General features: G+C 41.0%; 1 protein-coding gene across 3 annotated transcripts; it reads left to right on the top strand.

The window, feature by feature from the left end:
- Nucleotides 1-25579, top strand: LOC143299284 (histidine protein methyltransferase 1 homolog). Of its 3 annotated transcripts, none has more exons than XM_076612476.1 (9): nucleotides 1-138; nucleotides 1116-1207; nucleotides 1715-1871; nucleotides 2458-2621; nucleotides 3838-3965; nucleotides 5308-5406; nucleotides 7410-7528; nucleotides 9530-9611; nucleotides 24841-25579. In XM_076612476.1, the coding sequence occupies exons 1-8, from the start codon at nucleotides 81-83 to the stop codon at nucleotides 9565-9567; spliced, it is 855 nt and encodes a 284-aa protein (XP_076468591.1). In that variant the 5' UTR covers nucleotides 1-80; the 3' UTR covers nucleotides 9568-9611; nucleotides 24841-25579. The 3 variants fall into 3 exon arrangements, with proteins under 3 accessions (XP_076468591.1, XP_076468590.1, XP_076468589.1); XM_076612475.1 differs by lacking the exon at nucleotides 24841-25579 and adding an exon at nucleotides 17194-17484; XM_076612474.1 differs by lacking the exon at nucleotides 24841-25579 and having other exon boundaries at nucleotides 9530-10482.

Below are 25579 nucleotides of genomic sequence, written 5' to 3'. Positions count from 1 at the left end.
AGGAAGCACATGTGCGATGAAGCAGTTTGCAGTGAGCTGACTTTGCTGAAAACGTTTGGTCAGAAAAAATTTTTGGGAAAATGTCAGATTTTAAGTTCAATTTTGTGGCGTCAGACGACGAAGCTGGCACATCCAACGGTATGAAATAACCTGTCCAGTAACACTGTCACTGCAGGAACACTTAACAATTTTAAGTATTTATTAGATAAACACTGGAAGGTTTATGGCTTCCAAGTAAAATTGTCCATATGAAACTAGCCATAAGATTAGTAGTTGCGGACACTTATTAAAAGAAATAGAAAAAAAGACACAAAAAAGTCTGAACTATCACGCAAACGGCTGATAAAGCCTAAAAGCCGTGAAACAAGATATGATATAGCTCTGAAAAACAGACAAGACCGGACAAGACAAATTATTTATTATCGAGGATAATAGATAAGCACTGGCGCGCTTTTTTTCATCCAGTCCCCGCCCTGAAACAAGGTTTACACTACACAAAACTACATTATATATGTCATTGCATGCACTACACAATGCTACTTAAAGTCATAGAATGTGAATGCTATACTACATAAAGGCATAAGCATGGTAAAAATAAGATACACACACACACACTCACACACGCACACAGAGGCACAAGCATGTTATTACTAATCGACATAAAAAAACAAAAACAAAACAAAACAACAACAACAACATAACACACATACACACACACACTCTCTCTCTCCCTCCCTCCCTCTCTCTTGCACACGCACGCTTACACACATACACACACACACACACACACACACACACTACAGTACCACGGGGCTCTTCTTCCCCATCCTCAGTATGGGAGACCGAGAAGGACAGAAAGATGGAGAAAGACAGAAAGAGACAGAGAGAGAGAGAGAGATCATGAGCTGGTGCAGACAGGTGGTGACACAAACACACATATATAAATATAGTGATAGACACAGACGGATACATGCAGACACACACTTTCACTTACATGTTTACACACACACACACACACACACACACAAGCATACCAGCCTGTCATGAACTAATAAATGACTTCTATGCATTTTTTTTAATTGAAACTTTGTGTGTGTGTGTGTGTTGTTCTTCAGATGACACTAATGAAGAAAATGTTCAAGAGAGCTGCACTGACAGTGGACCAGAAGCCAGAGAAGTACCATGGACATCAGTACAACCTCTTCAGGTGAGTCTTTTGACAGAGTTGCTTTGCAGCTGATTGGTGGTACTTGCGTGTGTGTGTGCATGTGTGTGTGTGTGTGTGTGTGCTGTGGGGTATGGTGTGTGTGTGTGTGTGTGTGCTGGGGGGTATGGTGTGTGTGTTTGTGTGTGTGTGTGTGTGTGTGTGTGTGTGTGTACTGGAGGGTGTGTGTGTGTGTGTGTGTGTTGGAGGGTGGGTGTGTGTGTGTGGTGGCTAGAGGGTATAATGTGTGTGTGTGGGTGTGTGTGTGTATGGGTGTGTGTGTGCGAGTTTGTGTTTGTGTGTGTGGTGGGCTGGGTTGGAGGGTATAGTGTGTGTGTGTGTGCATATGTGTGTGTGTTGTGTGGGTGTTGGTTCATAATTTGGAATACTTAGTCATTGTAACTGTTGATGTTGATGATGGATTTCATGATTCAAGTTTTAAAGTATCAGTTCACTCTTTCAGACAGCTAACGTACATTTGCTCAGGATGATTAGTTCAAATGTGTGCAGAACCTGACAACAGTGCAACACAAATTTGGCAGCCACACTCTCCTGACTGTGACAACAGCGGCAGTGGAGGACTTCCTTTTGCAACAGAAATCAGACGACAGTGGTGTGGTGCAAGCCATATCTGGACACACTGACCTCATAGCTGGACAGTATGAAGGTATACAGACCAAGCTAAACCCCTTGTATGGTTTCAGTTTCAAATTTATTCAAGGCGTCAACGCGTGCGGACTGATCCATATGTGCTGCGGTACATCTCCTTTAACTCTTAACTTTGAAATGAGAAAAAAATGGGCCACACTCAGCGAAACTCCAGGCACCTACACATGGTCACATATATATACACACACACATGTACACACACACACACAAACACACAAGAGCACACACACACACACACTCAGAGCTACACAATGATTATGCAACATTTCACAGTCTCACCAAGAAAAACCACTCAGGCTTGCCAGGATGCTAGAATCTCATCTGTCCTCAGGCGCAGTATCCATTGGGCCATGAGATACTTCTTTTTCGTGGGCAGCCACTCCCACATTCACTCGTATGTACAGGAGTGGGCTTACGAGGTACTTCTTTTTCGTGGGCAGCCACTCCCACATTCACTCGTATGTACAGGAGTGGGCTTTTTTTGTGTATGACCGTTTTTACCCTGCCATGTTGGCAGCCATACTCCGTTTTCAGGGGTGGCCACAAGATACCATTGCTACACACCCTGCTCCTGTTGTACACAGGTGGGCTGAAGGTGTGGGAGTGTGGTGTGGACCTGTGTCAGTACCTGGCAGAGAGTGGGGTCCCCGTGGAGGGGAGCCGTGTCTTGGAGCTGGGCTGCGGGGCGGGGCTGCCGGGAATCCTGGCCTCCAGAATGGGCGCCCTGTCTGTCCACTTCCAGGATTTTGTGAGAAATCTTTTCAGCTTGATTTTTTAAAATTTTTTATTATTTTATTATTATTTTTTTTAATCTAAAAAGAAACCCCAAACTTTTCCTCACCTTTTCTCATACTGTTACTAATCATCATGTTCATTTTTTAATGGTAGTATTCATCACTCTCATACAGTCATTATTTAAAAAACTTTTTTTTTTATTGTTATTATTATTATTATAGGAATCTTGAACAGTTCAGTTGATTTTTTTGTGCATTTTTAGCATACTGGGAGGTTCATCAATCTCACACAGTCATTATCTATTTCATTATTATTATATTATTATTATTGTTATTATAGGAATCTTGAAGACTTGCACTCAAAACGTATATTATCAAACTGCACTTTTCTCACTGAAACTTTCTGCATTTGTTTGCTGTGATCTTACTGCTGGATGTGCTCTTTGTGTTGATTTGTATACATTTGTGATGATTTTAATGCGTGTGATGCCTGGTTCCTTGGCGTTTATTTTTGACTGTGGTGATTCTGAATGTGATGTGCTTTGTTTTGCTGTGATTTGGGTTTGTCTTCTTCTTCTTCGTTCGTGGGCTGCAACTCCCACGTTCACTCGTATGAACAAAAGTGGGCTTTTACGTGTATGACCGTTTTTACCCTGCCATGTTGGCAGCCACACTCCGTTTTCGGGGGTATTTGGGTCTGTCTGATTTGAGACTGATGGTGCTTGTGTTGATTTACATATTTTTATGTCACTTTGTCTTAAATTTATATGTATATTTTAGCCAGTGTCATGTGAGACTGTATTGACTTTGTACATATTTTACATTATTTAATCTTTGTATATTTTACTGTAAAGCGCAGTGAGCCCCATCTGAGATTGGAGTACTGTGGTATATAAGCCTGCATTTTTGTTATTATTATCATCCTATGCCAAACCTGAGGCACAGTGGATAGCGCATGTAAAAGAACCCACGGCAACAAAAGGGTTGTTCCTGGCAAAATTCTGTAGAAAAATCCACTTTGATAGGAAAAAGAAATAAAACTGCATGCAGGAAAAAATACAAAAAATGGGTGGCGCTGTAGTCTAGTGATGCGCTCTCCCTGGGGAGAGCAGCCCGAATTTCACACAGTTGTGATAAAAAGAAATACAAATACAAATATGATGAATTAACTTCTGTGATGGCCGTAAAAGGCTATGGTTCCTTGAACCTTTTTCGCCATTGTGTGTGCAGAATGAAGAAGTCCTGGAAATGTACACTATGAAGAATGTGGAGTTGAACAACGTAAAACCTGCCTCCTGTACATTTTTTTCTGGAGACTGGGCCAGCTTTGCTTCCTTAGCTAAAGACCAGCACTACAGGTAAAGTGACACAAGTGTGGTTTCTGGTTATCTGCAGTCTTGCTTAGTTCTTAATTATCTGTATTCTCTCTCTCCCCCCCCCCCCCCCTCTTTTTTCGCCCCTTTATCTGATTACTGTTTAAATTTTTCAGATCTGGCACTGCTCGTCTCAATTAAAAATGACTTTGCAACCAGCAGGGAAGAATTCTAAAGATAAAAAAAAAAGTGTATCTGTTCATTTTCTCACATGACAAAGAAAGTCTATGAAAACTGAGCTGTGTGGTGTCCAGATATGATTTTAGCAAGGGTATATGTATTTGTATTTGTATTTCTTTTTATCACAACAGATTTCTCTGTGTGAAATTCGGGCTGCACTCCCCAGGGCGAGCACGTCGCTACACTACAGCACCACCCATTTTTTTGTATTTTTTCCTGCGTTTTATTTGCTTTTCCTATCGAAGTGGATTTTTCTACAGAATTTTGCCAGGAACAATCCTATTGTTGCCGTGGGTTCTTTTACGTGCGCTAAGTGCATGCTGCACATGGGACCTCGGTTTATCGTCTCATCTGAATGACTAGCGTCCAGACCACCACTCAAGGTCTAGTGGAGGGGGAGAAAATATCGGCGGCTGAGCCGTGATTCGAACCTGCACGCTCAGATTCTCATGTTTCCTAGGCGGACGCGTTACCTCTAGGCCATCACTCCACATCATGTTTGCATTGCTTGCCATAGATCTGCATTTCATCACCTGCGTTTCATGATTGGTACTGTGTACCAAGGTGTTCATATTTATTGGCAGTCTTGGGAGGGAAGGGGAGAAGTACCTTTCTTTCCACGTGCTTAGTGTGAACTAATGAATACCATGGTGTGAAATTCTGTGTGAACCAAATTGTACCCAGATTAGCAAAGACTGTGACTATACTTTTTCAGCAGTTGTGACATGACAGTCATTGTCAAATTCTTCAGGCATGCCACTCCTTTGTGATTTTTAGAAACGTTTTTTTTTTATGAACTCCTGTATCATTTTTGACTCACTTGCATAAAGAAAGTGAGTCTATGTAATGACCCGGTGTTCGGTTGTCTGTGTGTGTGTGTGTGTGTGTGTGTGTGTCCGTCTGTTTTTTTTTTCCATAGAGGTCTGTATATTGGGATTCTGCCCTGTGCCTTGAATGTTTTTATTTATTTATTTTTTTAAACACAACCTCTGCTCTCCCACTTTCCACCTCCCACTCAACACACATGCCTTTTCCTTAACAGAAATGATTTTGCATTTATGGAATGAATAAGACATTTGTATTTGTGTCTCTGTTTCAGTTCAGACAGATTATAATTATTGTTCCTTTTTTTTTTTTCCTCCCACAGATATGACTTCATCCTGACAGCAGAGACCATCTATAATGTCAGTTCATATTCCAAACTTTTGACGGTGTTCTCCTCTCTTCTTACCAAAGAAGGGATTGTGTATCCTTTTTTGTTTGCCTTCAGCACTTTAAGGGGATGTGTGTGTGTGTGTCTTGGAGTTTTCATTGATTGATTGATATGGATACTTATACTTGTCCTCGGTCGGAGACCAAGCTCTAAGCGTTTTACAAATACAGGATCATTTGCACAACAGGCTGCTTACCTGGGTAGAGCCGACTGACGTACTGCCACTGGGGGCTCATCATTCGTTTCCTGTGTCATTCAATCATTTTCAGGCGCGCACACATACACACTCAGACAAATATATAACATTTCACGTGTATGACCCTTTTGTTTATTTACCCTGCCATGTAGGCAGCCATACTACGTTTTCGAGGGGGTGCATGCTGGGTATGTTGTTGTTTCCATAACCCGCCGAACACTGACATGGATTACAGGATTTTTAACGTGCAGTATTTGATCTTCTGAGTGCGTATACACACGAAGGGGGTTCAGGCACAAGCAACTCTGCACATATGTTGACCTGGGAGATCGGAAAAATCTCCGCCCTTTACCCACCAGGTGCAGTCACCGAGATTCGAACCTGGGATCCTCAGATTGAAAGTCCAACGCTTTAACCATTCGGCTGTTGTGCCAGCACCTTTGAGGCAAGATGTCATGCCAGTCTGGAGTGTTCGAGGACCAGGCAGAAACACAGGGGACAAACAGAACCTGCTTCAGACAAGACACTGCCTTTCAGCTGCTGTGGAAGAGTCTGCCGATCTGGAGTTGGACTCGTCAGTCATCAGCGAAAGAAACTCCACGGGGAACGTGCTTTCTCTTTCATTGGACCTGTCATCTGGAACAAACTCCCTCCTTCTGTCCGACACGCTCAGTCTTTGTCCTCGTTCAAATCAGCCTTCAAAACTCACCTTTTCCACAGTTGTTGTGGTTAGTTTTTCCGCCCTGTGTGTCTGTCTGCGATTGTTGGTGGGTGGAGAGAGGAATGGGGCTGTATCGGTAGGAATGCCTTGTGTGTGTGTGTGTGTGTGTGTGTGTGTGTGTGTGTGACCTGTTTATTTTGTGATGCGTATAGGCAAATGAATGTTACGAGATGTATTTACATCAATGTATGTATGTGTAATTGTATTTTTAAACACTCTGGGCTCTCCGGAGATAGGGCGTCCAAATGTTCGTTATTATTATCATTATTATTATGTGTTTGTAAAGGACTGAACTGATTTGACCTTCACATATATCTTTGATTTCCAGGTCATCGCCAACATGTGTAATATGTATGTACGTCTGTATGCAAGTGTGTATGTATGTCTGTCTAATACACTTAGTTTGCTAGGTGCGATTTTGGTGTATAAAAGTGACGTTGATGCAATGTGTGGTGTGGAATATTATGCTTTGTACAGCACCTGTATAGTCCAGTTGGTTGTTTATTGTAGGTCCCCACATGAACCTCTTTTCAAATACTAATCTACAAAAGTAGTGCATACAATATTTGATTACTGATTAATTTTTAGTCCTAATCCTGCTTCCCCCGTGCCCCCTCACACACACACACCCTTCCAATATTATGTTTTTTCTTTCTCCAATCACTGACACTCACCCTCTCCATTTTGCATTTTGTACCCTATCTTTTCCACATTCTGTTCTCTCTCTCTCTCTCTCTCTCTTCCTTTCTTAGTCCCCTCCCCCTTGCCCCCCCACCCCTCCACCTCAGCTGTCACCCTTTTCATTTGAATATACAGAAAATGTCGATTTCTAATTAATAATAACAATTATCATCATTATGATACAAATGATAATAATCCAAATAATAATAATAATAATGTCATTTATTTTCAGTCTAATATCATCATCTTAGATGAACAGACTGTAAATAAATAAACGAACCATAGCACCAGGAGTAATTTTGAGTGCTGATATTTATCTGTTATTATTATTTCTAGTAGTAGTAGTAGTAGTACATATGTAGTTACATTATTATTGTTATTAGTAGTAGTAGTAGTGGTAGTAGTGTGTGTGTTATTTGAACCCTTGACGAGGCCCAGCTTGGTGGCAGCTAAAAACGATTACTTTGGTGTGGGTGGCAGTGTCTCCAGTTTTGTCCACTTCCTTCACAAGGCTGACCCGCAGTTTGCAGTGGAAACGGTCAAGCTCATCGACACAGGTAAGGCGACGTCGGTTCATCTTAGCAGCATCAGTATCAGTATCAGTAGCTCAAGGAGGCGTCACTGCGTTCGGTCAAATCCATATCCGCTACACCACATCTACCAAGCAGATACCTGACCAGCAGCGTAACCCAACACGCTTAATCAGGCCTTGAGAGAGAGAGAGAGAGAAAAAAAAAAAATTATTTTCAGTCTAATATCATCGTCTTAGATGAACAGACTATAAATGAATAAACAATTAGCAATAATGATTATACATTTTTACAGTGCTCTCAAACTCCTCAAAATGCTTTCCAATAAAGTGTTGGATACAAAGCATAAAAAAACACAACCCCCACACGCATAAGCACACTCGCTTGCACACACACACACACACACACACACACACACACACACATTAACTCACACACAAATGTGCATGTAAGAAAGATATGTGGATACATAGAATACAGATATACCATGGGGTGCCTTGATTGTGTAGAGACTGCTTGAGAATAAGAAAAGAGGATAAGATACATGACCATAGCAAACACCCAGTGCGCTGATCATGCCTCTGGTTTGCACCCGATGACAACTCTCCTTTCTTCTTCTTCTTTTTCTGTGTTTGTAGGCTGCAACTCCCATGTTCACTTGTGTGTACATGAGTGGGCTTTTATGTGCATGACCATTTTTACCCCACCATGTAGGCAGCCATACTCCATTTTTTTGGAGGTGGGGTGGGGTGCATGCTGGGTGTGTTCCTGTTTCCATAACCCGCCAAACGGTGACATGGATTACAGGATTGTTAACATGCGTATTTGATCATCTGTGTGTGTATACACATGAAGGGGGTTCAGGTACAAGTAGGTCTGCACATATGTTGACCTGGGAGATTGGAAAAATTTCCACCCTTTACCTGCCAGGCGCCGTTACCGAGATTCGAACCAGGGACCCTTAGAATGAAAGTCCAACGCTTTAATCACCCGGCTGTTGCGCCTGTCGTTGTTAAAAGAAGGCAATGAAAACTATATTGTGTACTGCAGATGCAAGACTTAAACAAGAAGTCAGTAGTTGATGTCTGTCCTCATGAGTAAATGTTACAACATTTGTGTGTGAAAGTGAATTCATTTTTTGTTGTTGTTTATTTGGTTTTGAGTCCAACAATTAAATGAACCTGATTAGTAACTGAAGAAAACAAAAAACAAAACAAAGCAGTAGCTTCAAAAAAGATTTCTGTTGTCTGGCGATCAGGTTTCTGTAGGTGGATAGTAATTGTGCTTGCAAATGTTTTATGAACTCTCAAAAACGAATGACAGTGTTTTTCATTAGGTGGTTGGGGGGTGGTGGATGGGGGGTTGGGGGGTGGGGGTGGGGGTTATTGAAATCTGAGCCAGTCCTCATGGGCTGATCAGGCAGCATTTTCAGTTCTGTTTCCTGATTTTCAGTCTGTTTTTTTAAGTTTTTTTTTTCCATTTTGATATGAATATACATTGACGAAGACAGTTATGCTCATTGCAGATTCTTTCACATGTATTTGTATTTGTATTTCTCTTTTTGTCCCAACAGATTTCTTTGTGTGAAATTTGGGCTGCTCTCCCCAGGGAGAGCACGCCTCTACACTACAGCGCCACCTTTTTTTTTCCTGCATGCAGTTTTATTTGTTTTTCCTATCGAAGTGGATTTTTCTACAGAATTTTGCCAGGAACAACCCTTTTGTTGCTGTGGGTTCTTTTACGTGCTCTAAGTGCATGCTGCACACGGGACCTCGGTTTATCGTCTCATCCGAATGACTAGCGTCCAGACCACCATTCAAGGTCTAGTGGAGGGGGAGAAAATATTGGTTGCTGAGCCATGATTCGAACCAGTGCGCTCAGATTCTCACACTTCCTAGGCGGACGCGTTACCTCTAGGCCATCATGGACATTGAAGAAGACGTTAGAATTTGCTTATGTTTTTTAAGCAACTGACTCGCACCTGACCAAAACAGATCTTGAAGTACATTTTAATTTTGTCTGTTCCAGACCTTCCCCGAAAAATCCTGAAGTTAACAAGAACATGAGGACTCCGGAGAGTGTGGCAGAACGCTAGCCATGGGCAGATTGAGTGAGTGAGTCTGTCAAAGGGATGAGTGAATGCACAAGCCACAGCAATAACAAGCTTTTGTATTATACTACTTTTTTGTGTTGTATTTTCTTACTTTTTGTCACAAGTTTTTTTTTTTTTGCCTGCTTTCCCCAAGTGAAAGCATGTTGCTGTTCTGCAGCGCCACCCATGTTTTTTACGTCCTTTTTTTTTTCTGTTTGCAAACAGATTTGTTTTCCTGTAAAAGTAGATTTTTCATACAGAAATTTCCCAGGAACAACCCTTTTATTGTTGTGGGTTCTTTTACAGTGTGCTAAGTGCATGCTGCATGCAGGGCCTCGGTTTAGTGTCTCATCCAGAAGACTGTAACCCAGACCACCACTCAAGGTCCAGTGGAGGGGGAATAAAAAATGTGGGTCTGTGTACTGGACTCAAACCTGTTGACTCTCGCTTCCTGGTCGGTCACATAACCACTGGGCCACCGCTTCACCTGTTATTTTTCTCACATTGCACTGGTCACCGCTGTTTTGTGGTGACAGAGAAAATGAAAATAAAAAGTAAATTACTAATAGCAGCAAGAGCTCAGAACTCTGTTTACGCACACCCAGATTCAAACACTTCACTGTCGGCCACCGTTCTTTCTCTGTCTCTGGACCTTGCATTTGGAATGAACTTCCTCTTTCGCTATGTCAGGCCTCCGCACTCAGCTCTTTCAAGTCTGGCCTTAAAACCCACCTCTTTCCAAGATAGCCTCCCTCCCCTGCCTCTTCCTTGTCTTCAGTTTCTCAAGTTTAGAGTTATGCATGCGTGTGAACGACTGGTGTGAAAATGCTTTGATTTGTCTCTGAACAATATTCAGTGCTATATGAGTACTTATTATTATTAAAACGAATATTTCAGATGTTTGTCGATGTTCAGACCATGAACTGAATATTGTTCAGTGTCTCTTTTAACTGCAAACATGTCACCTCTTTGTCTTCCAATTTGTGCTCTGTGTGTGTGTGTGAGTGTGTATGTGTGTGCATATACATTTGTGTGTGTGAATGTATGTGCATGTGTGTGTGTTCATGCTTAGGTTTGTGTGTGATGTGTGTGTGTGTGTGTGTTTGTGTGCATATGCCTGCTTGTGTGTGTGTGTGTTTGTTTGTATGAGTATGTGTGCTTCTTTATGTGTGTTTGTGTGCATACATAAAGATAAATGATAATAATAGTAATAATATGTAGGCTCATATAGCGCAGCACCACCATCTCAAATGGGGCTCACCGTGCTTTACAATGAGATATACAAATTAAAGACTAAGTGACAAAAAAAATATGTTAAAAAATAAAGAAGAAGAAAATAGAATAAAATAAATAGATTAATAGAACTAGTCTCACATCACATTTGCTAAAATGCATATTTCAGACTGTCTCAAAACACACTGTCTAAAATTTACGTACTTCAAACTAAATGACATTAAAAATATGTAGAATCATCACAGGCAATATTACAGTCTCACATCACATAGGTATCACATATTCATTCATTCATTCTCTCTCTTTCTCTCTCTCTCTCTATATATATATACGCACTCAAAAGGACATTAACTGTTGTCAGACATTCTTGCTGAGAAATTAAAATGTTTGAACTAACAGTGCAAGTACCTGGAGTCTTTTTTTATGACCACTGTCACACCCATTGTAATGGGCCGTATCGTCCCTTTTGATAAACTGATAGGTCAGATGTATCAGTTTTATCTTTATTCTTCCTTTAACGCCTTGACTGCTGGTGACGAGTACAAATGTCAATGAAGAGTCGTCACTTTACCGAGATGAGACTGAGCTTAAAGGTCAGGGTGGTGTTGTCTCGTTCGTCATTTATCAGATGGATTCCCCCGTCTCCTCGACGAAGGCGGCAGTACGTCGCAGGTCCTCCAGTCCTCCGTACAGCTTCCGGGCCGCTGGGATTGGGTCGGGCCAGGTGTTCTCTTGGAGCGCTTGGTGGAGCGGGCAGGACTGCAGCAGATGTTCTGTTGTCTGGCTGCCTGTTCTGCAGGGGCACTGCTCTGTGACGCCGATACGGAGTTTTGTGTATTGGTGGTTTTTCAGGCGGTTGTGGCCTGTCCTGAGCCTGAAAATGGCTACCTGCTCTCGACGAGTCAGCAGGTAGTATGGGTCTGCTCTGTTGTGGCGTGGATGCTGCTGCTTCCACTTGTTCTGCAGCTTGGCCTTAATGATGGTCCTGGATTCAGAGTAGCTTGTAGACCTGTCCATCTGCTCTTTCGTAGTGCCTTCCTTTGCCAGGGAGTCAGCAGTCTGGTATCAGTGGGAGGGAATCCACTGCAGGGTGACTGTGTGACTTGTGCAGGAGGCGAGAGAGGAGGACAGATCGTTGAGTTCTGGATCTCTGTTGGACCAAAAGATCAGGGTGTCAGTCACTGTCACTTGCATGAATTTTGATGAACAAAATCAACGATACCACTGATAAGTGCACAATAAGTAGTAGTCGCACTGATCTCATTTCATTATATTGTATTACTAATTTTTGTCACAACAGATTTCTCTCTGTGCAGTTTATTGTCTCATCTGAATGACTAGCGTCCCGACCACCACTCAAGGTCTAGTGGATGGGGAGTGCTGGTGTGATTCGAACCTGTGTGCTCAGATTCTCTCGCTTCCTAAGCGGACGCGTTACCTTTAGGCCATCACTCCACATACATCACTTCATCAAGATTCAGCAGTCGGGCTTGGCAAGATGGCGGGCGTGTCAAAATTTTCTGTCTAAAGATTTTCTAAAGACTTTCACCCAAAGCTAAACTTTTTGACAATTTGAAAAAGAAATATATTATTGTACAGGGTGGCGAGTTTTTTGGGTTTTTTTTTGTTTTGCTTTTTGTTTTTGGCGACTGAGGACTTCAGTTCAAGCAGCCTTGTGAAAACTGTGTGTCTTTCACGGATTTGGGATGAAGTTCGCTCAGTGATGTGACAGTGTCTGTTGGCGGCGTGCAGCCTGTGCACTCGGGAACAGTGATTTCCTCATGTGTCAGCTTTAACGAAAATTAGTGCTGTGCCTGTTTGTTTGTTTGTAGTTCTCTTCTATCTTGGAATGAAGTGAGTACATTGTTTGCACAAACTGTATTGACTAAATCAGAAGATTGACACTTGTGTTGCAATTTGCGTGATGGGTGGTTTCGTAGCTTAAAAAAAAAAAGGAGAGAGAGGAAAGGGAAGAGAAGAGGAAAAAAACAACAACGAAAAAACAGAGAGGGGGAGAGTGGAGGAAGAGGAGAGGAGGAAGGAACAAGCAGGCAAGCAATAACACGAATGCGATGTCTACAGGTTACAAAAACATCCTCGCTCAGTTTAAACGTAAGCAGCCAGGATCCACTTTTAGCAGTGAGGGTGACAGTCCAGACGCACTTAAACACATCAGTAAAAAGATTAGTCTGGAAGAAGAGCGTCAGGAGGAGAGAGACATGGAGTCGAGATTCATGGTGTTCATGAGAGAGATCAGTGAGCGATTTGACAGTTTGCAGAACAGTCTGGCGTCTAAAGATGATATTTCCAAAATGAAAACAGACATTCAAACAAAAATTGATGATGTCACTTCTAAATTTATGAACAAAATAGAAGCGTTGGACGAACGACTCATCATTGTTGAGAAAGAAAGAGACAAATTGCAGAGAGAAGTAGAGGTGGTACAAAAAACCAACGGCGAGCTTTTTGAAATGCTTAATAAACAAAACAAGCAGACTGCAGCTCTTCGAAAGGGAAACAATGATTCAGAACAGTATGGTTGCGGATGGAATCTGCGAGTGTACAACATACCAGAATCCAAAGCTGAGGAGCCTGAAACAACAAACGCCTGCACTCAGAAGCTCAGCGATCTTTTCACAAGCAAACTAGACGTGGCCGTCACGGAAGCAGACATCGAAACAGCTCATAGAACTGGCAGCCGCACTCCTCAGCTCACCAGACCTCGCCCCATGATAGTGCGCTTTCTGTCCAGGAGGAAGAAAGATGAGGTTCTCGCTAACCTTCGCAAACTAAAAGGAAATCCACAGAAGATTTCTATTGCAGAGGACCTGACTTCTCTGAACTTTAAACTTCTTAAAGAAGCAAAAGAACATTCGGCGACACTGGACGCTTGGAGTTCCAGGGGGAAAATATTTGCAAAGATCAAGAATGGCAAGACTGTGAGGCTAGAGGTGGATGTGGATGTTGATGAGGTACTGCGCCGTGCAATGTGACATTGTGACTCTGACACTAGTACATGAGAGGGGTGATGATGAGAGGGGGGCATGTGCATTAACTTTCACACAGACGTACTTACAGTGTGAACACATGTGCATTGGAACACTCACATAGCCATACGCACACGCGCGCGCACTTACTTCCCATACTGACACGTCTGTACAAACAACCACCAAGTATCATTAGCGCAAAATCAAATTAAACCATAAACACACACACTCACACACAGTTGGCATCTAACTGTACATATAATATTCTTTTTGTTCCCCTTCATTTATTGACAGCCCAGGATGTGCTCTGGTGGTGAGGGGAAGGTGGGAGGAGGTTGTGAGTGAGTGCTTTTTATATACACTGACACATGTACATTATAATTGGAATATGTCTAGAGACAAACGTTTCACTCAACGTTTATTCATTACATACACTTTTTTCTTTCTAAACATGTATTAATACATTATTTCCGCACACAACAGAGAGAGGTTATACAGAAATTGGATGGAAAAGGGGGTCTGGAATATTTCTCATCTAGTGCACGGGGACAGTAGTTTCCTTTCCTATGAAGATTTTAGTCAAAAGCATGGAAATATAACAAACTTCCTTACTTTAAATGGTTGCATAAGGTCAGTTAGAAATTATATAAAAAACCTAAACATTAAAATTGATAATAACACTGCTTTGCAGATGAGAAAATCATTACAAATGATATATTCAGTGAAAAAAGGAACAAAAGTTTATTATGATACTCTAGTTAAAAACAATACGACCCCTAAATGCTGTAAGAAATGGAACGATTTGTTGCAACTGAACATTAACTGGAAACAGACATTTCACAAAATACACAAAATAAGTGATGTTAACTTAAAATGGTTTCAAATAAGATTAGTTCATAGGATTATTGCAACAAACAAATCACTGAAACAGATGAATATCTCTCATAATGATAAATGTAGCTTCTGTGGATCACATCCAGAAACCATTGAACACCTTTTTTGGAGATGTGAGATTGTGCAGAGATTTTGAACTGCTTTCCAAAATGATATTAATAACAAATGCAATAATGTATACAATGCCCAATTATGTGAAGAATTAGTTTTATTTGGAAACTCACACACATTTGCTACAGATGACATTTTAGATTTTATTATTTTACTTGCCAAAAAACTTTCTGTACAAATGCAAATTCAATAAACAACCACCACAACTCAATGCATTTAAAACACAGCTCAGATACAGATACAAAATCGAAGAACATGCATCTTATATACTAATGAACCATCATGCTTTCCGTACAAAGTGGAACAGTTACCTTCCAATTATGGAAACTGTTACTTAATCATAATTTCACATGTTCCATAGTTACCATTCTATATAACAGTCCTTACTTTGTACTAACATGTCTTTATTTATTTCTCAATATGTATTATTTGTTTATTTTTTTAACTTTTATAGTTGCTGTTGTCTTTACAATGTGACCAATCACAAGTTTTCTTTTCCAATAATGCAGAAGTGGTATACTCATGATCATTATTATTATGACATTATAATGTCACCACTCGCTTTCGCCTTACCCTAGATACCATTACTGTAATAGTTGATACATTTGATGCTGTTGCTATGTCACAACTGGTCCAGGCTATTTACTATTAATGTCATCTTAAATCACCATGATTACTACAATCATTAAGATGTAAGCATTGATTGATTGAATGATTGGACAAATCTTCCTTTCTCTTTTTTTTTTTTTTTTTTTTTTGTGTGTGTGTTTGTTTGTTTATTTGTTTGTTGTTGTTGTTATTGCTGTTGATGATGTTGTTACAGATTTGTTTTGCCTTGCTATAGCCTGTTTTGTTTTATTTTGTCTTATCTATCTCTCTGTAGTGGAAGATGCTACTGTTCGTTGTATATTGTTTGGTTCATACTATTCTCTGTATTGTATACATGTTTTTGGAAAATTAAAAAAAAAGTTAAAAAAAAAAAAGAGAAAAGATTCAGCAGTCGGAGGGTTCGCAGTCATTATAGGACGGGGCCGCAAGCGGTTCTGGTTTTCTTCTGCTGTGTGTATAGTCTCTACCTGACAGATCAACATGAATCTCTTGATTTTGGGAAGGGGTGTTACTCTTTTTTAAGTATTTTATTTACACTCTGGACAGTACAAAACATGGTACGCTCTTTCTAAAAATGATTGCCACCCCTTTTTGTCACCCCCTTAGCCCCTCCCCTTTCCCCCTCCCTTCCATCATGTTACGCACTCACCCTACTTGTAAGTTTACGCATGTGCCGTTAAACCCTAAGCTATCTGACTGGTCAAAACAAGATATTGACTTGCTTGGCACACATTTTTGCTGACCCTAAGCAGCTTATTTAGGTCAGGTTAGGTGGTTGGTATCAGTCTATGACCTCCTGCTTGGGCAGGTCACAAAGAAGCCAGAGACGTTGAACCAGTTACTTGCGTCAACAAATGGTGTGAAGGAACTTTTATCAGGGCTTTGTTTGTTTCAGCCTACTGGTTGGGCGCACTTCTTTGGGAGAGGGCGAAAGTGTCTCTTGTGACAGCAGATGAAGTTCTGTTTGCATGATGGAAACTTAACAGTGTCCTTCGCGGGGAACATACTTTGTTCCTGTTTGTCAATACATGAAAGCAGTGATAATAATGAATGAATTACCTTGATTTATTCATATCGGGTATGTAAAAAAAATTCCAGTGTATGGGGGACTCGGAATGACCAGTGTGAGAGTATCACCACTGAAATGATGCAGGTAATTCGGCAGCAAAAAAACAAACAAAAAACAACCCCCCCCCCCAAAAAAAAACAAACCCACTCTTTGGTTGTGTGTTCTTCTTCGTTCGTGGGCTGCATCTCTTACGTTCACTCATGTGTACACGAGTGGGCTTTTATGTGTATGACCATTTATACCCCGCCATGTATGCACAGCCATACTCCATTTTCGTGGGGGGTGGGGGGTTGGGGGGGTGCATGCTGGGTATGTTCTTGTTTCCATAACCCACCTAACACTGACATGGATTACAGGATCTTTAACGTCATATTTGATATTCTGCTTGCGTACACACACGATGGGGATTCAGGCGCAAGCAGGTCTGCTCATATGTTGACCTGGGAGATCGGAAAAATCTCTACCCCTCACCCACCAGGTGCTGTTACCGAGATTCGAACCCAAGACCTCAGATTGAAAGTCCAATGCTTTAACCAATTGGCTATTGCGTCCGTCAACAGCACCTCTTATATTTCACTCTATCCAGACTACAGCTCTACAGCTGTAGGTGTTTAAAAAATACATAATACTCTACATGACCCATTACATCAGTGTTACATACTGACATCTAAATGCATCCCATTTGCTGTGATGGCAGGTTCCTTGGGTCTGAGGATCATTGAGACGAACGTCTTTGACGACAAGCCATCTGGTTTTAGTGGCTGTGCAGGACGATTCTTGATCGACACACCCTGGCACACAGAAGGCAAGGAACAAACGAACGAAAGAAATTTTATATTTCCAGGGTACTGAGATAAGCATGATAACAAGAATGCTTTTTTCCACCTAGCCCTGGGGTACAAGATGAAAAAAGAAACACACAAGAAAAAATAAAGGGTGAAAATTCATATCAGAAGAGAGGAAAAGAGAGAGAGAGAGAGATGGGGGTGGGGGCCGGGAAAGTGGAGAGAGCAAAGAAAAAATGAAATAAGAGAGAGAGAGGGAGATAGACAGATGGACAGACAAATAAACCGAGGAGAGAGAGAAAAAGGGGGGGGTGGGTTGAAAAGTTACATTACAAAGTTAAATTATGATGAGTTAAATTATGACACATGTCAAATGGGTGGGAAGTAAGTGGAAGGGCTCTGGACAGCCGATGCCTTCCTTCATCTGCAAATTTCCTCTGCAGTTCACCTTCTTGCAGCTTCAAAGGTCTCAGCGCCTTGCTTGGTAGTTGATCTCCAGCTGTTTCTGTCTGTGGTGATGTTTTCCCCCAGTCCTTTTCTGGAATGCTGGTTGCATTGAGTTGTGCTTCAGCTGGTCTCTGCAGCGTTTTTGTGGGGCTCCTCTTGTCCTGTTTGCCCTGGCAAAGCTCACCAATGAAAATGGCTTTGGGTATTGGTGTGTCCTCCATGGGTGATAGATGTCCCGCCCATCCAAGCTGCCTGGTCAGTAGCATAGCCTCAGTGCTTGTGGCGTGGCTTCACTCTACATCTACAGTGTTTGTCACACAGTCTTGCCATTTGATGCTTGAGATGGTACGAAGGCATCATTGGTGAAAGCGATCTAGGAGTTGCAGTTGTTTTCAGTACATAACCCAGGCTTCTGATCTGTAGAGGAGAGTAGTGAGAACTACAGCTCTGTACACAAGGATTTTTGTTGACGTGGGCAGTGAGTGGTTGTTGAAGACGTGCTTCTGCGGACAGCCAAAGGAGCTGCTGGCTTTGGCGAGGCAGTTGTCAACATCCTTGGATGCTGCGGCGTCAGAGGAGATGGTGCTCCCAAGGTTTGTGAAGTGCTCAGCTGTGTTGAGCATTGATCCGTCAATGATGATGTATGCAGCAGAGAAAATATAGCTGACCCAAACTGAGAAACAACAAAACAAACGTTGATTTTATGCAGGAGAGAAAATATAGCTGACCCAAACTGAGTTCAAGCTGCACAGAGAAGATGCATCTGTATTCTGTAGGTCCGCATCTGTTTCTTCCAAGTGTGTTTTTGTGTGTGCAGCATGCATGCATGTCTTTGTTCTTGTGTGCTTTGTGTCCAACTGATGTGATCTTGTAAAGCATTTTGAGTGGTTTGAAAGCGCTACATAAATATACTATTATCATTATTATTATTATTGTTATGAAACACTGAAAAGGTTTGATGAAAATTATCCAGTCAGGTTTAAGGGGAGAGGCAACAGTAGACCAAACAGTTAAGTCCACAAGAGCGCAGAATGACAGATGTTACGGATTTGCGTATGCAGACCAAACAGTTTAGTCTACAAGAGCACAGAATGACGGATGTTACTGATTTATGAATGCACACACTTCTTTGACCAGGTATGTTTTTGTGCTTTTGAAGTCCCAGCAGCCAGCCACACTTAACAGCTTTCCCAGTTCTTCTTCTTCTTCTTCGTTCATGGGCTGCCATTTCCACGTTCACTTGTATATTCAAGCGTGGGTTTTTACATGTGTGACCGTTTTTACCCTGCCATGTAGGCAGCCATACTCCGTTTTTGGGGGTCTTTCCCAGATCAATTCTGTCAGTTCATCTGTGTCTCAGTATCACCATCCCGCCCCACCCTCTCTCTCTCTCTCCATGGCTCATTCTCTCAAGCACACAAAGATAATTGCTTTTTTGTTTTAGTTTCTCGTGTTTATTGACACACAAAAAAGGTTCTGTATGGCGAGGTAAACCTGAACACATACACACATTTCAAAGAAAAATATTCGTTAGATACAAGACAGAAATATAGGAGCCATTATATATGAGGAATATAGTAACACTGGGTGGTTGTGCTGTGGGGGAATACATGCAAAAGCACACCCGCAATGAAACTAATTCTAAATCCATTTGACATTCATGAATAATTTCAACAAAAACAAAAAAGCAAGGACAAGTCAAAGTATGCTCAGTAAGTAACCAAACAATGTACACAATGTATGTCCATCTGACAATTACAGGAAAGAGTCAAGAAATGTTATGTATGTTGTAAACTAAATGCACATAACCTGTATACATCAGACTCGAAAAGAGTCCACAAATGCTCTGTCATGTAAACAAATGCTACAGATCTAACATTGTTACTATATATCGGCAAGTTTCTTTTTAAAATAATTCTTATAACTCACTCCCATCTCCATGTAGTTTTCATACAGATGGAACCATCCCAGATCCCCTCAAAATCAATTATTTGTCTCAAAGAAAGGAAGAAAAAAGACGAAAATAATTTAAGACCCATGATGATTTCGGGATACATCCAGTGAAAAAGATGAGTGATAACGAGATGAGCTATGTACACAGTGGTGGTGTGATGGAGACAGTTTGGAATGTAGGTTACACTTCCAGGCTCTTCCCCTGGCTCCAGATCCTCAGAGAAAAGAAAATCCCTCTCCCATGACCACGCCGAGTTACACCTTGACTGCTGCGAACAAGTATGTTTGTCAGTGAAGGGCTGTCACCTTACTGTGATAACACTGAGTTTATAGGTCAGGATGTCAGTGAAGGGCTGTCACCTCACTGTGATAACACTGAGTTTATAGGTCAGGATGTCAGTGAAGGGCTGTCACCTCACTGTGATAACACTGAGTTTATAGGTCAGGATGTCAGTGAAGGGCTGTCACCTCACTGTGACAACACTGAGCTTATTGGCCAGGATGTCAGTGAAGGGCTGTCACCTCACTGTGACACCACTGAGCTTATTGGCCAGGATGTCAGTGAAAGGCTGTCACCTCACTGTGATAACACTGAGCTTATAGGCCAGGATGTCGGTGAAGGGCTGTCACCTCACCGTGACAACACTGAGCTTATAGGCCAGGATGTCAATGGAAGGCTGTCACCTCACTGTGATAACACTGAGCTTATAGGCCAGGATGTCAGTGAAGGGCTGTCACCTCACCATGACAACACTGAGCTAAAAGGCCAGGATGTCAGGATGTCAGTGGAGGGCTGTCACCTCACCATGACAACACTGAGCTGAAAGGCCAGGATGTCAGGATGTCAGTGAAGGGCTGTCACCTCACTGTGATAACACTGAGCTTATAGATCAGGATGTCAGTCACTGTTCCTTAACTAAACTTCTCCCTCGTGGGTGTTGCATATCTGTTCTGCAGCCATCAGAAAGATCAGTTGGCCTTGAACCCCCATCACCACCCTCTCCAACCTCACCTTCTCTCCCTCCACAACAACAAAATCTATAGAATTTATATCCAATGTGTCTAGGGCTCGGCACAGGAACTTTGACTTGCTTGACTCATGCATCTTGATTCCTTGTGGAGCATAGGGCTGCAACAGCACTCCTCCAGCGGACTTGGTTTTGGGCTGTCCTCTTCAGCCAGGTCCGTGTCCGTGTCCATCCAGCTACCTTCATCTCATCCTCTGTGCTTCTTCTCCAGGTCTGCTTTGGCCTGCCCACTCTCCTATTTCCATTCAAGTGCCTGTCTTGTGGTGTCGTCTGGAGGCATTTGCAGGGTGTGAGCGGCCTATCCAGCCCCATTTCCTCCTCCTGATCTCCTCACTGATGGGCACCTGGTTTGTTCTTCTCCAGAGGCAGGCGTTTGAAATGGTTCGGCCCAGAAAGGCAGGGCCCAATTCTCTTCCCTGCCCACCCCCCCTCCCAACTCTCAGAACCCAGTTCTGTGGCAAGTATATGAGATTGTGAGCGTGACAGTGTGTACAGGAAACAAAGATATGAAAATATATATGATAGTGGAAGCAGTTGTAACAGTAGCAGAAGAAGAAATATTGACCACTCTCAATCCCCCAAGAAAATTCATGAATAATTCTGGTGGTAATGAAGTATATGCAATCATAATTAAAAAAATATAGGAAATATATCTCTCCAATTACAATGAGGAATATATATACACCAAACACACACACAAATGTAGTCAACTAAAAAAAAAAAAAAAGAGAGAGATTGCGGCATTATCCTTCAGTTGATATATCGCATAAAGTGTATGCATCCACATGAAAACATTGTGCCGCAAAGGTCTTTGTATGTGCAGAGAACAAAGACCAAGTACTTGTAATTTTTTTTTTTTTTTTTTGAAGCAGCTGTAATAATAAGAAAAATGTTATCTCAAATATTTCTAGAGGGGTTATATGTATTCAAGAATATACACAAGGGTAACCCATGCATTCCTAGAAGAAAATGCAATTTAGCAGTATATATTTTGGGCCAAATATTACTTTCATGCAAATCTTCACTGAGTGAATGCACAAAAAATTGGTGGGAAATCACAGTACATAATTAACTGCTTCAGTTACTACTGTAAAAAAAACAAAAGAAAAAATAAAAACAAAATAAACATACATCTGACCACTTTCAATAGTGCAGCTCAAAAGAGCATAAAAAAAAAAAAAGTTGTTGAAGTGAACATCGCTAAAGAAGTTAGTTTGGGATATTTCTGTTAAATGGCAATCTACTGATGTCATGGTGACACACTGAGTTGTCAGTTTCCCTTACAATATTACTTCATCAATGACAATGTTGTGTACACACACACAAACACACATATATAAAAAATATCACTGACCACACATCCAGTTTTTGAATATTACATCCACAAAGGTTTCAATGGACGCAAAGTTCACACTGGCCTCTGAAGAAAAAAAAAAAACAGAAGAAGAGAAAGAAAAAAAAATTTTTCAGTCCAGTTGCCATTTTTTTGTCAGCTGAGAAAGAAGATTAATCAAGACTAAAGAAACACAGGATCAGTGACAACATTTTTGAAAGACTTAAGATGCACACACCACATCGTATTAGCTCTCTGTGTGTGTACCATGGGGTAAGCATGTCAAAATGCTTTCTGTAAACTGCAGAATTAAGCACAAAAGTGCTTTTTTTTTTTTCCCACACAACTATAATTTTGGCCCCCCCTCCCCCTCTTTTCTTGCTGACCCTAGAAAAAGATGATTGACCAACATGTATAGTTCAAATCCTGTGCTGTGTTTACATCCACTGATTTAAAAGAATTATAAAAAAGAAAAAAAAAAAAAAAAGTTCAAAAGCGTATTTTTCCGTTCAAAGAGCACTAACTGAAAGATTCAAAGAAGGCGAATCTCTTGCCTTAACCAAAAACAAAAAAAAGAGAAAAACTTGTTCAGTTTACTTTCTTATTCAAGTAGCTTTCTTCAGTTTTAGTAAACTGACTCCAAATGCACATGAAACAATAATTTTTTTTTAATTAATTTTTTTTTTTTTTTAACGATTCAAAAATATATAAAGCAAGGGTTGGGAAAAAAAATTCAACAATATTAATCTTTTCCAAAATACTTTCAAATCACTCTGGTGCAGGGGAAGCTATTCAACACTGGTTTGAAGGAGAATCACATCACTTGTATAAATCATTCATCGTTAATTATTTATTGCCATGGGAAATGCTCAAGGGGGGGGTTCAAACATGAAAATTATTCCACAATAAATTTCATCACACTGACATAACAAATGTTGATCACTAGACAGATTACCTTCCATCAAATCAGAGTAGCATCTAAAGTCTATATTGAAAACGACAACAACAAAAAAAGCCCTCACAAAAACCTTTGAAGCTGACATCACATATGGAAAATGACTAGCTGTATTACATATATATTTATAGTTAGAACCGTAGCAGGAAAAGGAAACTGGTAAAATGGCAGCTATTGCAGTGCCATAGTTGACAATGCTTTAACTTAAGAAAAACAAAACCAAAAAATAAACAAAAAAAAAAAAAAGGGCCAGTTTTTTCAACTTTTTTGTTGTTGTTGGTTCAATCAGGAATTTACTGAAAGCAGGACGAGTTCAGAGTATGTACACAAGACTATGAAACACCCATCTTGGTCACCCAACATAATGTGTCCCTCCCTATAATTATGCAACACTTCTGTTCATGTTGAAGAACACATGTCCCAGTCGCATCATATACTTTAGTAAACGGAATAAAAGTGATACTCAGTTTGATCACCAATTTGATTAAAAAAATAAAATAACAACACAGAAAACAGCCATTTTTACTAATGCCATGGTCAAAAAAGTAACACAAACTGAAGCCACCATCAAACGCAAACCTCCCCCCCCCTCGTACCTCCCACCCAAAAAACAATGCCCCCCCCCGCAACCCCCCCCCTAAAAAAACAACAACCAAAACCAACCTCCCTCACAGGCCACACACAAACCCAGTACCTGAAATGAAAAGAAAAGGAACGGCAGAAAGAAAAGGAGAAAACAGAAGTAAAATATATCATGTACATCCTTCATACACATATTGGAAACGCCACACTAAATATAACGCATTTGAAAAAAACAACAACAAAAAAACACACACAAAAACATATATATATATATATATATATATATATATATATATATATATACAGCAAAGTGAGATACGGATGGATTAGTCATTTTAGGTCATGGGCCCTTTACAGAAAGAGTATGAGGTAATGTTATTATGAGCGGTCATAAAGCAATGTAAAGAGATAATGATGATCTGTTCAAGATAATGACAATGTCCTCGAGAGAAAAAAAAAAAAAAAAAAAAATCAAAAAAAATCACTATTCTGTGAAAAGGGAGACAGACACAGGCAGGAGGCAGGCAGAGAGTGCAGAAAAAAAAGAAAAAAAAAAGCCTCAAAACTGGCCGCAGGCGAAGGAGAATCAGATTGGCCAGGCGTGGGAAAGGCGAGAGAAAAAGATGGGAAAGAATGCACCTGTACGAGAAAACTGTATCTTGTCACCGAGCAACCTTCTTAACAAACCAGATCTGTTCGAAAGTCACATCGCTCGTGGACTTTCAGAATGGGGAATCATGAACAAAAAGAATGTTTACATCTTAGAACTCTCTGTAACACTTTGAACCCCAAGTACACTGATTTATCTGTGAACACCGAGTTGTTTCTCTTGGGAGCGGGTACGGGTCATTTCTGCACTGCAGTAGTCACACTGAATTTCATTCTCAGTTTTATTCTCATTCAGTGCTTTTAGCTTGTTGGCTTCAGCCTCTGTGTTGTTCACTAGCGTTTTCATGGGGACTAATTAAGCATACTTCAGTGATGTACTGTGCGTTTTGTGCACAAAGTAAGTCTTTGTTGCATATTTCATATGATGTAATGTGTGTTTTGTGTACAAAGTGTGTCTTTGTTGCATATTTCAATGATGTAGCGTGCCTTTTGTGTACAAAGTGTGTCTGTGTTGCCTGTTTCAATGATATTGTGTGCGTTTTGCTTATAAAGTATCTCTTTGTTGCATATTTCAATGATGTAGTGTGCGTTCTGTGTACAGAGTGCGTCTTTGTTGCCTGTTTCAATGATGTAGTGTGCGTTTTGTGTACAGTGTCTTCGACAGTGCACTTAGTGGAGGGTTGGTTCACAGAAGCTGCAGTGCAGCTGCACTGATGGTGTGCAAGGAATTTTCAGCTCCGACAGGTTCCCACCCAGAGCTTGGACGTGACAACTTGATTTTCATGTTTCTGCTTTTGATGGGTTTTATTTTTTTTTTAACCCATGACTTGGCTCAACCTCCGTTCATCAGTGCTCAACACCAGTCAAAAACCTGGGTTAAAAACCCATTGACTGCAGACATATTTGGGGATTTTCCGGCTCTGACAAGTTCCAACCCCCCCAGTCGAGTTGAGTGTATTTGGGGAAGGCTGTGACCAAAAGATTTAACTCATTGACTGCTGTTGGCAAGTTTGCTCACCAGTGGAGGGCTGCCACCTCATTGAGAAAAGACTGTACATTAACTTCTTTCCTCTTGGGATTGCATTACTTACATTAACTTCTTTCCCCTTGGGATTGCATTACTTACATTAACGTCTTTCCCCTTGGGATTGCATTACTTACATTAACTTCTTTCCCCTTGGGACTGCATTACTTACATTAACTTCTTTCCCCTTGGGATTGCATTACTTACATTAACGTCTTTCCCCTTGGGACTGCATTACTTACATTAACTTCTTTCCCCTTGGGATTGCATTACTTACATTAACTTCTTTCCCCTTGGGATTGCATTACTTACATTAACTTCTTTCCCCTTGGGATTGCATTACTTACATTAACTTCTTTCCCCTTGG

Source organism: Babylonia areolata, chromosome 2 (assembly GCF_041734735.1).
Source record: "Babylonia areolata isolate BAREFJ2019XMU chromosome 2, ASM4173473v1, whole genome shotgun sequence".
NCBI classification, from domain to species: Eukaryota; Metazoa; Mollusca; class Gastropoda; order Neogastropoda; family Buccinidae; genus Babylonia; species Babylonia areolata.
The sequence above is the reverse complement of the archived record's forward strand: the minus strand, read 5'-3'. Positions and strand labels throughout refer to the sequence as shown.

Coding starts and splice junctions, on each gene's coding strand:
- LOC143299284 (XM_076612476.1), top strand. CDS start 81: ATGTCAGATTTTAAGTTCAATTTTGTGGCGTCAGACGACGAAGCTGGC. Junction 1,208..1,714: donor CATCAGTACAACCTCTTCAG/GTGAGTCTTTTG, acceptor AAATGTGTGCAG/AACCTGACAACAGTGCAACA. Junction 5,407..7,409: donor CTTACCAAAGAAGGGATTGT/GTATCCTTTTTT, acceptor GACGAGGCCCAG/CTTGGTGGCAGCTAAAAACG.